Below are 13,322 nucleotides of genomic sequence, written 5' to 3'. Positions count from 1 at the left end.
CCACACAGGCTCTTTCTCCATTCCTGCCCCCACCAACCCCATGAGCTCTGATCCTGCAGACTCTGTCCTCATTTGCACAAGCCTCATACACTTATGATTTTATATTTAAATTTTTATTAAAGTTACTACTGTTATGCTGTTAACAAAATTGTAAGTTTTATGTTGAATCTCTTCATAAAGGCGGTTAAGAAATCCCAAGAAATAAAGTATAGAAAGGGTCATTATTCTGTACAACTGTTTATAAATCACAAATAGGGGCTTCCATTTCGATCTGGTTTTGGTAGAACCTTCCCAAAGATTCAGTTGTTTATGTTTTTATACCATCTGGGAAGGCAACTGGATTGTCTCTCAGAGATGGGTGTGGAAGCGAACCTAAATTGTGTAGTGGATGTTAGAAGTGTTCCTTGATGCCAGCAACAATGGATGAATCTGTTGCAGTAATAGTAAGATGCTTAAGCAGCTGGGCACATGATGGAAGGACTTTGCAGATGGTAGGAGTCTGATCAGCAGACAAATCTCTTGTTGCCACATCAAAGGCAGACAAGACACAAATGGTGTCAGTAGAAGCAGTACCCATAATTACGAACGGGGGTCCTGCTCTACCTTTAGTGTCCCAATGCGCCCCTCTCTCCCTTCTGTGCCCCAAGTACGTGCCTCCCTCCAGTGGGTGTTTACCTTCTAGTTGGCTTCCTAAAGCCGCAGGCAGCGGTTCCTACGCATATCCTACGGCTGAGCCAGAAGCTTTCCTTCTGACGGGATGCACATAGGAGCTGCAGCCAGCGGCTTCGTGCACAGAAACAACTGCAGCTAGAAGGAGGGAGCCAGCCAGAAGGTAAACACCCGCCAGAGGGAGGCACATACTTGGGGCACAGAATTGATGAAGGGAGAGAGAGGGGTGTGTTGGGACGAGGGAGCACAAACTTAGGACAAAGGAAGGAAGGAGGGGTATGAACTTGGGACACAGAATGGAAGGGAGCATGAGACATAGTATAGAAGAACAGAGTGAGGGAAAGAGATGCTGAGGTGGGGGAGAGAATAGAAAGGGTGAATTGGGTGTCTGAGAGAGAGGGAAAGAGATGGTGCACATGGGGAGATGAAGAAAGAATTGTTGGGCATAGGGAGGGAGAGAGAATTATTGGACATGGTGCTGGGAGAGGAGTAAGGTAGAGATGAATGGGGAAGAGAGATATGAGAGGAAGTATTGTTGTATGTGGTGGTGGAGAGGGAACAGTGGGATGGATGGAAAGGGATGCAAGAGGGGCCTCAAGGTGGGAAGAATACTAGGATCTAGGTTACATACAAATTCAACTTAAGAAGGTTTAAAAAATGGAATCCGTTCTTAACCCAGGGACTGCCTGTAGTTCATTTAAATCCAAAAGCAGTTTCTGTAGTTATTTTAATGATTGAATTCAGGTGCCAATTAACTAAGACGTGTTAAGGTTTTACATATTGATACTAGTCTCAAGTAAATTAAAGAATGACACGGACAAAGTTGGTCCCTGGGCCTGTGAGCTCTGTCCCTGTCCAATCCCTGCAGGGTGTCTTCATCCAGGTGCCAATTAACTAAGACGTGTTAAGGTTTTACATATTGATACTAGTCTCAAGTAAATTAAAGAATGACAAGGACAAAGTTGGTCCCTGGGCCTGTGAGCTCTGTCCCTGTCCAATCCCTGCAGGGTGTCTTCATCCTGCGGTTAACCACAGGTATCCGTCCCCATGTCATTCTCTAGTTTGCTTTCTCCTCATCACTCTCCACATAAGGGCTCATAGCTTCTTTCAGTTTCACTATATTTTTAGCCTTCATCCTTTCACTAATATACCTGAAAGAAGGAAGGCTAAAACTACTAATCATTTCTAGTGCTGCTAAACAAACACACAGCTGTTCATTAAAACATTCAAGAGAGTCTCTTCTCAGTAGAGCTTACAATCTAATCAGAAAAACAGGACAAATAGGGAATTGGGGAGTTTCTCAAAAAGGGGCACTTTACAATGGAACTGTGAGATTTATTTTATACCCTGGATGTAACTAAAAAATCTCAATCCTTGGTCTTCAATCTCACTACTCCTTGGTGTGGGAAATCTCACTCTTTGGGATGGTTCAGCTTTGGCATGTCTGGAGTAAGAGTAGAGAGAAGAGGGAGTGTTGGCCACTTGGGTGGGGGATTAAAGAGGAGAAGGCCAGTAGGCTTTAAGCCACACCTTGGATGGGGAAGTACAGAGCTAAAGGTGGGCTTAAAAGCCTTAGGACTTCCAGTCTCTTTGGTCAGACCTGCATACGTCAGCTGTATCCGCTGCAGAAGCTTGTAATAAAGGAAACACTTTGCAGACGCTTCCTACGGTTTATTTGAGTCGCGACCGTCTGGAGCGCATGTGCAGAAGTGACTTACGAAGAAAAAGAGGCGGAACTTCGCCGGTGACGTATTTGGTGTCGAAAAAAGTGGGGGAGGGGCACTCCTCTGCTTAAAGGGACAACCGCAAGAGCTCTTCTCTATCCCATGCCATGTCGTGCCGCGCGGGTGGTGCTGGCAGAGGCCGCTGGCAGGAACACGAGCGGCGCTATTCCGTTTCCGAGACCCGCACCCACGAGAAAGGCTTCACAGAATACCGGGTAACCGCCCAGGTGTGGCGCATGTCTTTAACGAAGGACATTACGTCATTAGGGACCTTAAGGCAGAACGAAGAGGGGGTTACGCTTGTAAAGAGCTGTGAGGGAAGTAAATCGGAAGGTCCTTTAAAGGGGAATAAGGGAATCATATCCAATTAACTTTATTGAGGCATAAGAGTTTAAAAGGAAGACCAAAGTAATACATTTAATAGTTAAGGTGAACAATAAAAAACAAACAAACCAGTTTTATAAACTTATAGGGAGGATTCCCTAAGCTTAAGGTGTTATGCAGGGAATAGCATAGGGTATTTTAAGGAGGGCTGAAGAAGACTGCTGGGTTTCTTGACAGGACAAAGAGGAAGATAATGATGGGGGAAGGGAGGAAGGTCTATTGAGGAATGAATTGTACGGTGTACAGATACAATTAGTTCCTTAAAGATTGAGCAAATCCTATTGGTGGGTATAAAAAAAATCCAGGGGGTTCATTCTATACTTTTTTTTTCTTGAGAAATTTTCTCTTTCTCCTCCTTTGGAGTCAGCCCAATTGGAGCTAGCTGTGAGCTCAGACCTTAGTGTAGTAGGTACTGGAGCACCCCCAATATTGAGCAAACTCCTTCATTGTGTTCACAGAGGAATAATCCAAATGAGGTTTAGTACCCTCAGTTATTTTGATTGTTGGCTCTATAGGCCCGGCTACTGCATCATTAGCTTTCGTTTGTAACTGGCTGTGATTTTTGTCCTATTTTGTAATCCCATTCCCCACCTTGGCCAAGAATCACTGATGCAGCTCTCCCTGCAGCCTGGTGCACATGCTCCTTAAATCCAACCACCAACAACCCCTCATTCTATAAACTTTTGTGCACATTTTGTGCAATAAAGTACACACAGGTTATAGCAGTGGTTCCTAAACTTTTTCTGTTTACAGCTCACTTAATGTTTCAAAATTTTTCCACAGTTTCCCAGGTCAAACAATAGTTCTGTAATCTAATACATACCTGATAGTTGTTAGCTTGAGACAATTATTAATTTAAAAAATTAAAACAATTTATCATAAAGGTTATCATAATACTGTAATCTTAAATTATTTATTTGAAGAAATTCAACAACGAATATAAAAAAAATAATCACAAAAAATATTGATAGAACTAGTGAGATGAATGAGCTTGCTGTTCATTACAAATTTTCTCAAACCTCGGAACCATGTTTGATACGGCCAGTCTCATTTCTTGTTCCACATTCGCTCTGTATTTGCTTCTAATCACAGTGAGCGTCAATCTCGCATAAATAGAATGTCGCAAACCAAATTAAGATTCTCTGTGCTCTACTGCTTAATAGCGGATATTCATCTCTTACTGAACACCAAAATTCAGTAATATACATGCTGCTAAATCGTGTCTTGAGCGTATTGTCGCAAGATAGCTCAATGAGATTTTCTTCTTCAGAAGTAAAGTTAGCTGGAGATTTGGCTCTGAAGGGATCCTGAATCCAGGCGAATTTCGTGGGATCATCTTATTGAAAATATTTTAAAACCATTTGATACTTTGTGATAGGTGAGCTTCAAAAACTGATTTTATATTGTCAGACAAAACAACTTAATTGGAGATCATGAACTGCTGCAAAAGGGGAAAACAATCTTTGCCACTGTCTTCATGCATTTTTCTCCACCTTAATTAAAATTTATTTTTTGAAAGCTGAAATCTTCTCGATCAGTTTCAAAATGTAAATGTTGCCTCCTTGCAAGGAGAGATTCAGCATATTTAACCTTTCAAAAATATCACACAAGTATGTCAGTTTCATCAAAATAACTCTCTCCACAAAGTTTTTGACATACTTGTGTTTTTCTTCTTCAAGAAAAAATGTAGAGTTCTTGTCATAATTAAAATATACGGGCCAACAAGAAAGCCAGTGTGAGTGGCAGTAGTATAACAAAGATGTGTATTCAGCTCCCTTAGCTTCACACAATTAAAAAAAAAAAATCTTGCTTTTACTAGGCGAGTTTTTATAAAGTTTATCACATCCACCACATATTCTAGGACCAAATTCAATGTAGGATTCAAAAGATTTGATGCAAGTACTTCTCTATGCATTATGCAATGGGTCCACATTGCAGCTGGAGCTTTCTTTCAAATAAGTGCTTGTAATACTCCATAACGTCCTGACATCGAACGACCAGGCAAGTAAGTAAAAGTAAGAGGACAAGAAGGCCACTTTGGTTCTCAAAAGTAGTAACTTGAGAAAGTAAGGAATAAAAGGGTTAGGGTTAGGTAAAGTACAAAAGATCACAGAAAGAGGAACACAGGCAAAAAATAACTGACATTTTTTAGATATATTAGTGCTAGGATGAAGTGCAAAAGTGGCAGTGTGAGTCGGAGGTGAAGGGGAGAAATATGTAGAAGCTGATAAAGAAAAGGCTGCATTGCTTAACAAATATTTCTGTTCTGTGTTCACGGCTCCTGGCATACCAGGATACAAGTTATATCATAGGGATCGAGTGAATCGAATCGGTGGAGGCATAGTGTTATATGTTAAGGAGGGCCTTGAATCGAATGGACTGAAAATTCTACAGGAGCAGAAACACACCTTGGAATCCCTATATGTAGAAATTCCATGTGTAAGAGGGAAAAGGATAGTGATACGAGTGTACTACCATTCACCTGACCAGGATGAACAGAAGGATGCTGAAATGTTATCATAAATTAGGGAGGCTAACAAACTGGGTAACATAATAATAATGGGTGATTTCAACTATCCTGATATTGACTAGGTAAATGTAACATCAGGGCATGCTAGGGAGATAAAATTCCTTGATGTAATCAAGGACTGCTTTATGGAGCAGCTGGTTCAGGAGCCAACAAGATGTGAAGCAATTCTAAATCTAGTTCTTAGTGGAGCTCATGAATTGGTGCGGGAGGTAGTGGTGCTTGGGTTAATTGATAACAGTGAACATAACATAATCAGATTTGATATAATCTCTGGAATAAGTTCACAGAGGAGATCCAATACAAAAGCATTTAACTTAAAAAAAGAAGACTATGATAATATGAGGAGAATTGTCAAAAAGAAAGGAGCAGTTGCAAAGGTCAAAAATTTACATCAGGTGTAGATGCTATTCAAAAATACCATCCTGGAAGCCCAAGCTAGATATATTTCATGTATAAAAAAGAGGAAGGAAGACCAAATGGCAGCTAGTGTGGTGAAGGAAGCTATTAGAGTTTAAAGAGAATCCTTCAGAGAGTAGAAGAAGGATCCGACTGAAAATAATTGTAAACAACACAAGGAATGTCAAGTCAAATGCAAGGCGTAAATAAGGAAGGCGAAGAGACACCTTAATCAGACGATTGTGCTGGAAGCAAAAATACACAGTAAACTTTTTTAGGTATATTAAAAACAAGAAGCCAGGAAGAAAATCAGTTGGACCGCTAGATGACCGAGGGATAAAAGGGGTTCTCAGGGAAGACAAGGCTTTAGCAGAGAGATTAATTCATTATTTGCCTCGGTCTTCACCAAGGAAGATGTAGGGGAGCTACTGATGCAAGAAATGGTATTCAATTCTGATAAATCAAAGAAACTCAAATAAATCTCTGTAACACTGGATGATGTAATGGGTCAATTTGACAAACTGAACAGTAGTAAATCACTTGGACCAGATGGTATACATCCCAAAGTATTGATATAATTGAAAAATGAACTTGCAGAGCTATTAGAAATTAGTAATTTTTCTTTAAAATCCAGCATAGTACTTACTGAAAGACTGGAGGGTGGCCCACATGACACCGATTTTTAAAAAGGGTTCCAGAGGTCATCCGGGAAATTATAGACCAGTGAGTCTGATGTCTGGGCAAAATAGTAGAGACTATTATAAAGAACAAAATAACAGAACATAAATAAGCATGGATTAATGAGAGAAAGCCCACATGAATTAAGTGAAGGGAGATCATGCCTTCTGCATTTCTACTAATCAGGCCACATATCATGCAATTATACCATCATTCTTTATTTTTTATTTCTTATTTTAAACTTTTAAGGATTTCGGATAGGTGCAGTAAAGCTTCATTAATATGCTTTATGAAGTTATGCTAAGATCGTAATTCATCCTTAAAATTATCTTAACTTTTAGTGCTGTGTTATATGCTTATATTTTCTTTGTGCTTTTCTTATATAAATATATGTTTAAAAGCCACTTATCTTTTGTGTTCAATTTAGTCGGCTGGGGACTTCTGCTAACATGTTTCACCGTACTGACTGTATCAAGGATGTCCCCTAGGTGAAAAATAGGCTGGTTATTACTGCATCCTACCATACAAATTTATTGCAATTAGAAGAACGAATGCCAAAATAATTTCGACTTTCTGTATTTCTACTGCATTTTCTCTCGCTCCTGCCTTCTTGTGGCTGCCTTGACCTCTTGCTGCAGATCACAGTACTACAGGAAATGCCACGAACAGCTGCAAGAGGTCATGGAAGCTATTTTAGAAGGCAGCCATGAGGAGGCAAAAGCGAGAGGGCCACGCTTCTGCCACAAAGACCCCTGCTGGACCACCAGGTACCTCAGTAGGCCCGGGGGGGGGGGATTGTGGGGCTGGGAGGGAGATTAAAGGATGAGAGCCTGGAGAACGATTCCATCAGGCAGCCTCAAGGCTTTTGTTAAGCAGACCACCTCTGAGGAAAGAGGAAGTTGCATCATTGGAGGCAGGCCGCTAGCAAAGATCCCAAGGCTGCCTGATAGAATTGCTAAAGTAACGTTAGCAGCAGATGTGTGGGGAAGTTAAGAGCACAGTGAGCTGCCACTGCTAGTTTGGGAGAGCTGGGGAGAGAAGACGATGGTGATAAAATATGCAATGGCAGAAGGAGGGTGGGAGACTTAAAGCACCGTACTGTGTACTCCCTGACAATGGTGAGTATCGCGTGTTGAAAACTTCTGTAATAGATTAAGGGGATTTCCCTCCCCCATGCAAATGCTATACCTCCGGCAGCAGGAGGTGCTAATCAAATGTGGAACTACAGGTCCCAGCATGCACTGGGCTATGGAGCTCAGTGTTGAGTCACAGGGGTGGGACTTGCAGAAGAGAGGTATTTCTACCCAGGCTGGGTTTATTCTGGAGTGGTCCCCAAGGGAGAAAGAGGAATTCTCAAGTTTTCCCTAGAGATAGGAAGAGGCAGGTCTTGGGAAAACAGACTAGTGCCTGTATGTGCTTGACTGAGGTAAGCCAAATTCATTCTATTTTGTGTGAGGCAAACAATAAAACAAAGTGTTTTGTTTCTGTGAAAAGTGTTTGTATTACTTGCTCCTAGCAAACTGGCTAGCCTGCTAAACCAGGCTAGTCTATCATAGTGAGCAAGTGCAAAATGATGCATGTGGGAAAGAGGAACCCAAACTATAGCTACTTGATGCTGGGTTTTATGTTAGGAGTCACTGCCCAGGAAATGGATCTAGGTGTCATTGTTGAGGATATGTTGAAACCCTAAGCTCAATACTATTTTAGAATGTTGCCTGAGTAAGACCTGGGTTTCAGTGTCTCTCTCTTATATTTTCAAGTTTTTAGTTATATTTAGTTTTATTTTGTTGGTTTCTACTTTATTTTGTTCCTTTCATCTATCTTATTCATAGTTCTATACTTTATTCTTTTAATTTTCACTCGGGCGAGTCAGAAAACATCTTGGATAGGAGGAGTTTGACAGTTATAGAATCACAGCATAACAGTCTACTAACCTAAAGACTTGGAACGGTTAATTTTCAGCAGAGGCCCTTCCTACCTGCGTGTGGTGACTGGAGATCGCTGCGGGGAGATCGTTGCTGGAGACGAGACCAGTGGAGGCATGGTTGATCGCTGCTGGTTGTTGCCTAGGATGGTCCAGAGTCTGCTCTCTCATTGGGGAGGGGCTGGTGGTGTCTCCGGATCCGTGGAGTGGGGCCATGCCATGGACTTCTCCCGGTTGTCCGCCGATGGAGGCAGAATGCTGTATTCTTTGGGAGCTGCCTATGAGCATCCGCCGCCCACCAAGAGCAGTGCGGCTCGGTGCTGAATTGTTCTATCTCTTTGCATCTTCTGCCTGAAAGTGATGACTCGGGGCTGCAGCAGCTGGAAAGCCCAAGCTGATATCTGTCCAGTCTGGACTTTTGCCGTTGGGATTATTTAAAATATGCTGAGGCAACAGAGCTACTTCAGGAAATTGGACTTCTGTCAGACTTATTTGATTTTGTTTCCCAGTTAATGAATTATTTAAAATTTTATTCCATTGTTTTTACCCCTATTGTTTTTATTTTATTAATTGATCAAATCGGGAAAGATTCTGGAAGACTGGAAGGTGGCGAATGTTACGCCGATTTTCAAAAAGGGTTCGAGGGGAGATCCGGGAAACCATAGACCAGTGAGTCTAACCTCGGTACTGGGAAAAATGGTAGAGGCGCTGATAAAGGACTGCATCATTGATCACCTTGACGGACACGGTCTGATGAGGACCAGCCAGCATGGTTTCAGCAAAGGCAGATCTTGTCTGACGAACTTGCTGCACTTCTTTGAGGGACTAAACGGGTGGATAGACAAGGACGACCCGGTCAAGTTTCAAGTTTATTAGGATTTTATATTTTGCCTATCAAGGTTATCTAAGCGGTTTTTACAATCAGGTACTCAAGCATTTTCCCTCTCTGTCCCGGTGGGCTCACAATCTATCTAACGTACCTGGGGCTATGGAGGATTAAGTGACTTGCCCAGGGTCACAAGGAGCAGCGCAGGGTTTGAACCCACAACCCCAGGGTGCTGAGGCTGTAGATCCAACCACTGCGCCACACACTCCTCAACATTGTATATCTGGATTTTCAGAAGGCGTTCGACAAGGTTCCACATGAACGACTACTTTGGAAAATTGCGAGTCATGGAATCGAGGGTGAAATACTCACGTGGATCTAAAACTGGCTGGAGCTTAGGAAACAGAGTGGGGGTAAATGGACAATACTCGGACTGGAAGAGCGTCACCAGTGGGGTGCCGCAGGGCTCAGTTCTTGGATCTGTGCTCTTCAACATCTTTTATAAACGATCTGGACATTGGTACGATGAGTGAGGTAATTAAATTTGCGGATGATACGAAGTTATTCAGAGTAGTGAAGACACAGGGGGATTGTGAAGGTCTGCAGCATGACATAATCAAGCTTGAGAAATGGGCATCGACATGGCAAATGAGGTTCAACGTAGATAAGTGTAAAGTGATGCATGTAGGTAACAAATATCTCATGCACGAATACAGGATGTCCGGGGTGGTACTTGGACCCAGGAAAGACTTGGGAGTTCTGATCGACAAGTCGATGAAGCCGTCCGCACAATGTGTGGCGGCGGCAAAAAGGGCAAACAGAATGCTAGGAATGATTAAGAAGGGGATCACGAACAGATCAGAGAGGTTATCATGCTGCTGTACCGGGCCATGGTCGCCGTACACAAAGAAGGACACGGTACTACTCGAAAGGGTCCAAAGAAGAATGACAAAAATGGTTAAGGGGCTAGAGGAGTTTCCATACAGTGAGAGATTGGAGAAACTGGGCCTCTTCTCCCTTGAAAAGAGGAGACTGAGAGGGGACTTGATCGAAATGTTCAAAATACTGAAGGGAATAGACTTAGTAGATAAAGACAGACTGTTCACCCTCTCCAAGGTAGGGAGAACGAGAGGGCACTCTCTAAAGTTGAAGGGTGATAGATTCCGTACAAACGTAAGGAAATTCTTCTTCACTCGGAGAGTGGTGGAAAACTGGAACGCTCTTCTGGAGTCTGTTATAGGGGAAAACACCCTCCAGGGTTTCAAGACAAAGTTGGACAAGTTCCTGCTAAACTGGAACCTTAGCAGGTGAAGCTGGGCTCATTTAGAGCACTGGGCTTTGATCTGAGGGCTGCCGCGTGAACAGACTGCTGGGCAGGATGGACCACTGGTCTGACCCAGCAGCGACAAATTCTTATGTTCCCTGAATTCTATTGTTTAATGGTTCCTCCCTTCTATTCCTTTTTACATATTACTTTAATTTATTTAAATATCATTTACATAGATGGTGCTCCTATCTGTAAAGTTAGGAATTTCTATGAAATATACCACATGCTTCTCTCCACTCCTTCCTGCCCTTCATAGTCCTCCCTACCCTCTTCTAACCCCTTCCTCTGTAATGTCGCCTAGAGCTTGTATAGGAATGTGACGCACAAATGGAAGAAATAAAAATAAATAAATAAATGTGCGGCGACTAAAAAGGTAAATAGAATGTTAGGAATTATCATGAAAGGAATAGAAAACAAAGATGAAAATGTTATAATGCCCTTTTATTGCTCTATGGTATGGCTGCACCAGTTCTGGTCGCCGTACCTCAAAAAGGAGATAGCGGAATTAGAAAAGGTACAAAGAGCAATGAAAATGATAAAAGGAATGGGATGACTTCCCTATAAGGAAAAACTAGAGCTGCTAGGGCTCTTCAGCTCAGGGGTGTAATGATAAGAGGTCTATAAAATAATGTGTGGAGTGAAAAGGGTAGATGTGAATCACTTGTTCACTCTTTCCAAAAATACTAGGGCATGCGATGTAGCTACTACCGTGTTTCCCTGAAAATAAGACAGAGTTTTATATTAATTTGTGCTCCAAAAACACACTAGGGCTTATTTTCGGGGAAACACGGTATATCTCTCCCTTTTCCTTCCCTTTGTGTGCAGCATGTATCTTCAAAGGCCTCTCCCTTCCTGTGCTGTATGTCTCTCCCTCCTCTTCATGTGTAGCATGTCTCACCCTCTACCTTTCCTTTCCTGTGCAGCATGTCTCCCCTTTGTATGCAGCTGCATTTCTCTCTTGGCCTCTCCTTTTACTCTCAATATGTCTTTCTCTCCTGCTCCCTTTCCTTCATGTGTAGAACATCTCTCTCTCCCTAACTTTCCCTTCCTGTGCAGTATGTCTCGCCTCTTTCCCACCCACCTTCCCTCCCATGGACCCAATCTCCCTTCCTGCTTCCTCCTCACTCCTCAGGTTGGTTTCAAGTTTACCAGTATTGCACCCCTGACAAACCTCTGAAGCCTTCAAAACCGCAGTGGTGGCAGTGCTCTGAACGAGCTGCTTCGCGAGTTTGCGGTCTTCCCCACCAGGATCTTACCTCTGCCGCGTCACTGACCCATCACTGATGAAGTGGCAAAGGGAAGGCCATGGTGGGGAAGACTGTGAACTCGTAAAGCAGCTCATTCAGAGCGCTGCCACTGGTTTTGAGGCTTCAGAGGTGTTGGTGAGGTTCCGGTGCACAAAGGGATGGGAGGGAGGGATTTTAACTAGGGCTTATTTTTGGGGTAGAGCTTATATTAGCACCTACCCTAAAAATCATGCTAGGGCTTATTTTGGGGGAAACACAGTAAGTAGTAGATTTAAAACAAACTGGAGAAAATATTTCTTCACACAACATGTAATTAAGCTCTGGAATTTGTTGCCGGAGAATGTGGTGAAATCAGTTAGCTTAAAGGGGTTTAAAAAAGTTATGGATAATTTCCTAAAAGAGAAGTCAATAGGCCATTATTGAGATGACTTGGAAAACCACTGCTTATTCCTAGCATAAGCAGCATAAAATCTGTTGTACTACTTGGGATCTAGCTAGGTATTTGAGACCTGGGTTGGCCACTGTTGGCTTGATGGACCTTTGGTCTGTTCCAGTATGGCAATTCTTATGTTCTTAGAATAGACATGTTTCTTGAGGAGCGTCCCCATACCCCTCCATTTTCTCTTTCATTTCCAGGGCTGACCTTCTGCTTTGATATGAACTGAGGATTTGGAGTACAGCCCAGAAGGATGGGAGGCAGAGCAAAAGAATGCTAATGAGGCTTTCTTCAAGAATTCTTACGAGAAGGGATTAACTACCCACATGTTCAGGAATAAAGTGTCTGTCTGCTAGAAAGAAAATTACTGAGGTAAGAACCTAATTTTTCCATATAAATAGCACAATCCACTTTATTTATTTTTAGTATTTATATACCACTTATAGTCTAAGTGGTTTACATTCAGGTACTCAAGCATTTTTCCCTGTCTGTCCCGGTGGGTTCACACTCTATCTAATGTACCTGGGGCAATGAGTGATTAAGTGACTTGCCAAGTGTTGTATGGAACAGTGTGGGATTTGAACCCACAACCTCAGGGTGCCGAGTCTGTAGCTCTAACCACTGCACCACACACTCCTCAATGATAGCCCATTGATGAAAAATCCTAGTCTAAACTCAGTTCAAAGTCCAGATTGTCTGATATGGGAAGAAGATTGCTATGTTTAGTCTTTGACTTCCACAGTGTCAATAATATTTGCCCTCATTCTCCTTATTGAAAACAGCAATACATTCTGTTTCAAATACACAGGAGCATCAGTATATGCAACAGTGGGGGAGCATGATGAACACTGGACCAAAATAAGAAAGGAGAGATGAGAGGGTGGTCCCAGGATGGGGTAGGAGGGGGAAGAAATGGTGAATGGGGGAAGGGGAGATGAGACACTGGACCTGGAAGCAGGGGAAATGCTGGATCTAAGGGAAGATAAAGGGGGGGGATGTTGGCTACTTGGGGGGGGGCAGGAAGGAGAAGAGGAGATGCTGGCTGGATTACAGGAGTAGGGCCCCCTGGAGCTGATGAGGAAGGAGGTCACCTTGGGCTAGTGCTGAAGGAAGACCAGTGAAATAATACTGGAGACTCCAAAAAGAAAAGGCTTGCTTATAATGGGCAGGAAGGAAACTCT

The 13,322-nt window shown here is 42.7% G+C and overlaps 1 protein-coding gene across 8 annotated transcripts in view; it reads left to right on the top strand.

Moving 5' to 3' along the window:
- Positions 1-2,429: 2,429 nt before the first annotated feature.
- SNX15 (sorting nexin 15) overlaps positions 2,430-13,322 on the top strand; it is a 69,880-nt gene continuing 58,987 nt past the window's right edge. For 3 of the 8 annotated variants that reach the window (XM_033955491.1, XM_033955493.1, XM_033955489.1), the window contains exon 1: positions 2,430-2,620. In XM_033955491.1, coding sequence (XP_033811382.1) covers positions 2,501-2,620 — 120 coding nt within the window. In that variant the 5' untranslated portion in view covers positions 2,430-2,500. Of the gene's footprint in view, positions 2,621-4,047; positions 4,156-12,341; positions 12,514-13,322 lie in introns of those variants that run through there. The other 5 variants (XM_033955492.1, XM_033955490.1, XM_033955496.1 and 2 more) reach the window with 4 other exon arrangements.

Source organism: Geotrypetes seraphini, chromosome 8 (assembly GCF_902459505.1).
Source record: "Geotrypetes seraphini chromosome 8, aGeoSer1.1, whole genome shotgun sequence".
Taxonomy (NCBI): Eukaryota; Metazoa; Chordata; class Amphibia; order Gymnophiona; family Dermophiidae; genus Geotrypetes; species Geotrypetes seraphini.
Note: the sequence above shows the minus strand (reverse complement) of the source record. Positions and strands in the feature narration are given on the sequence as shown.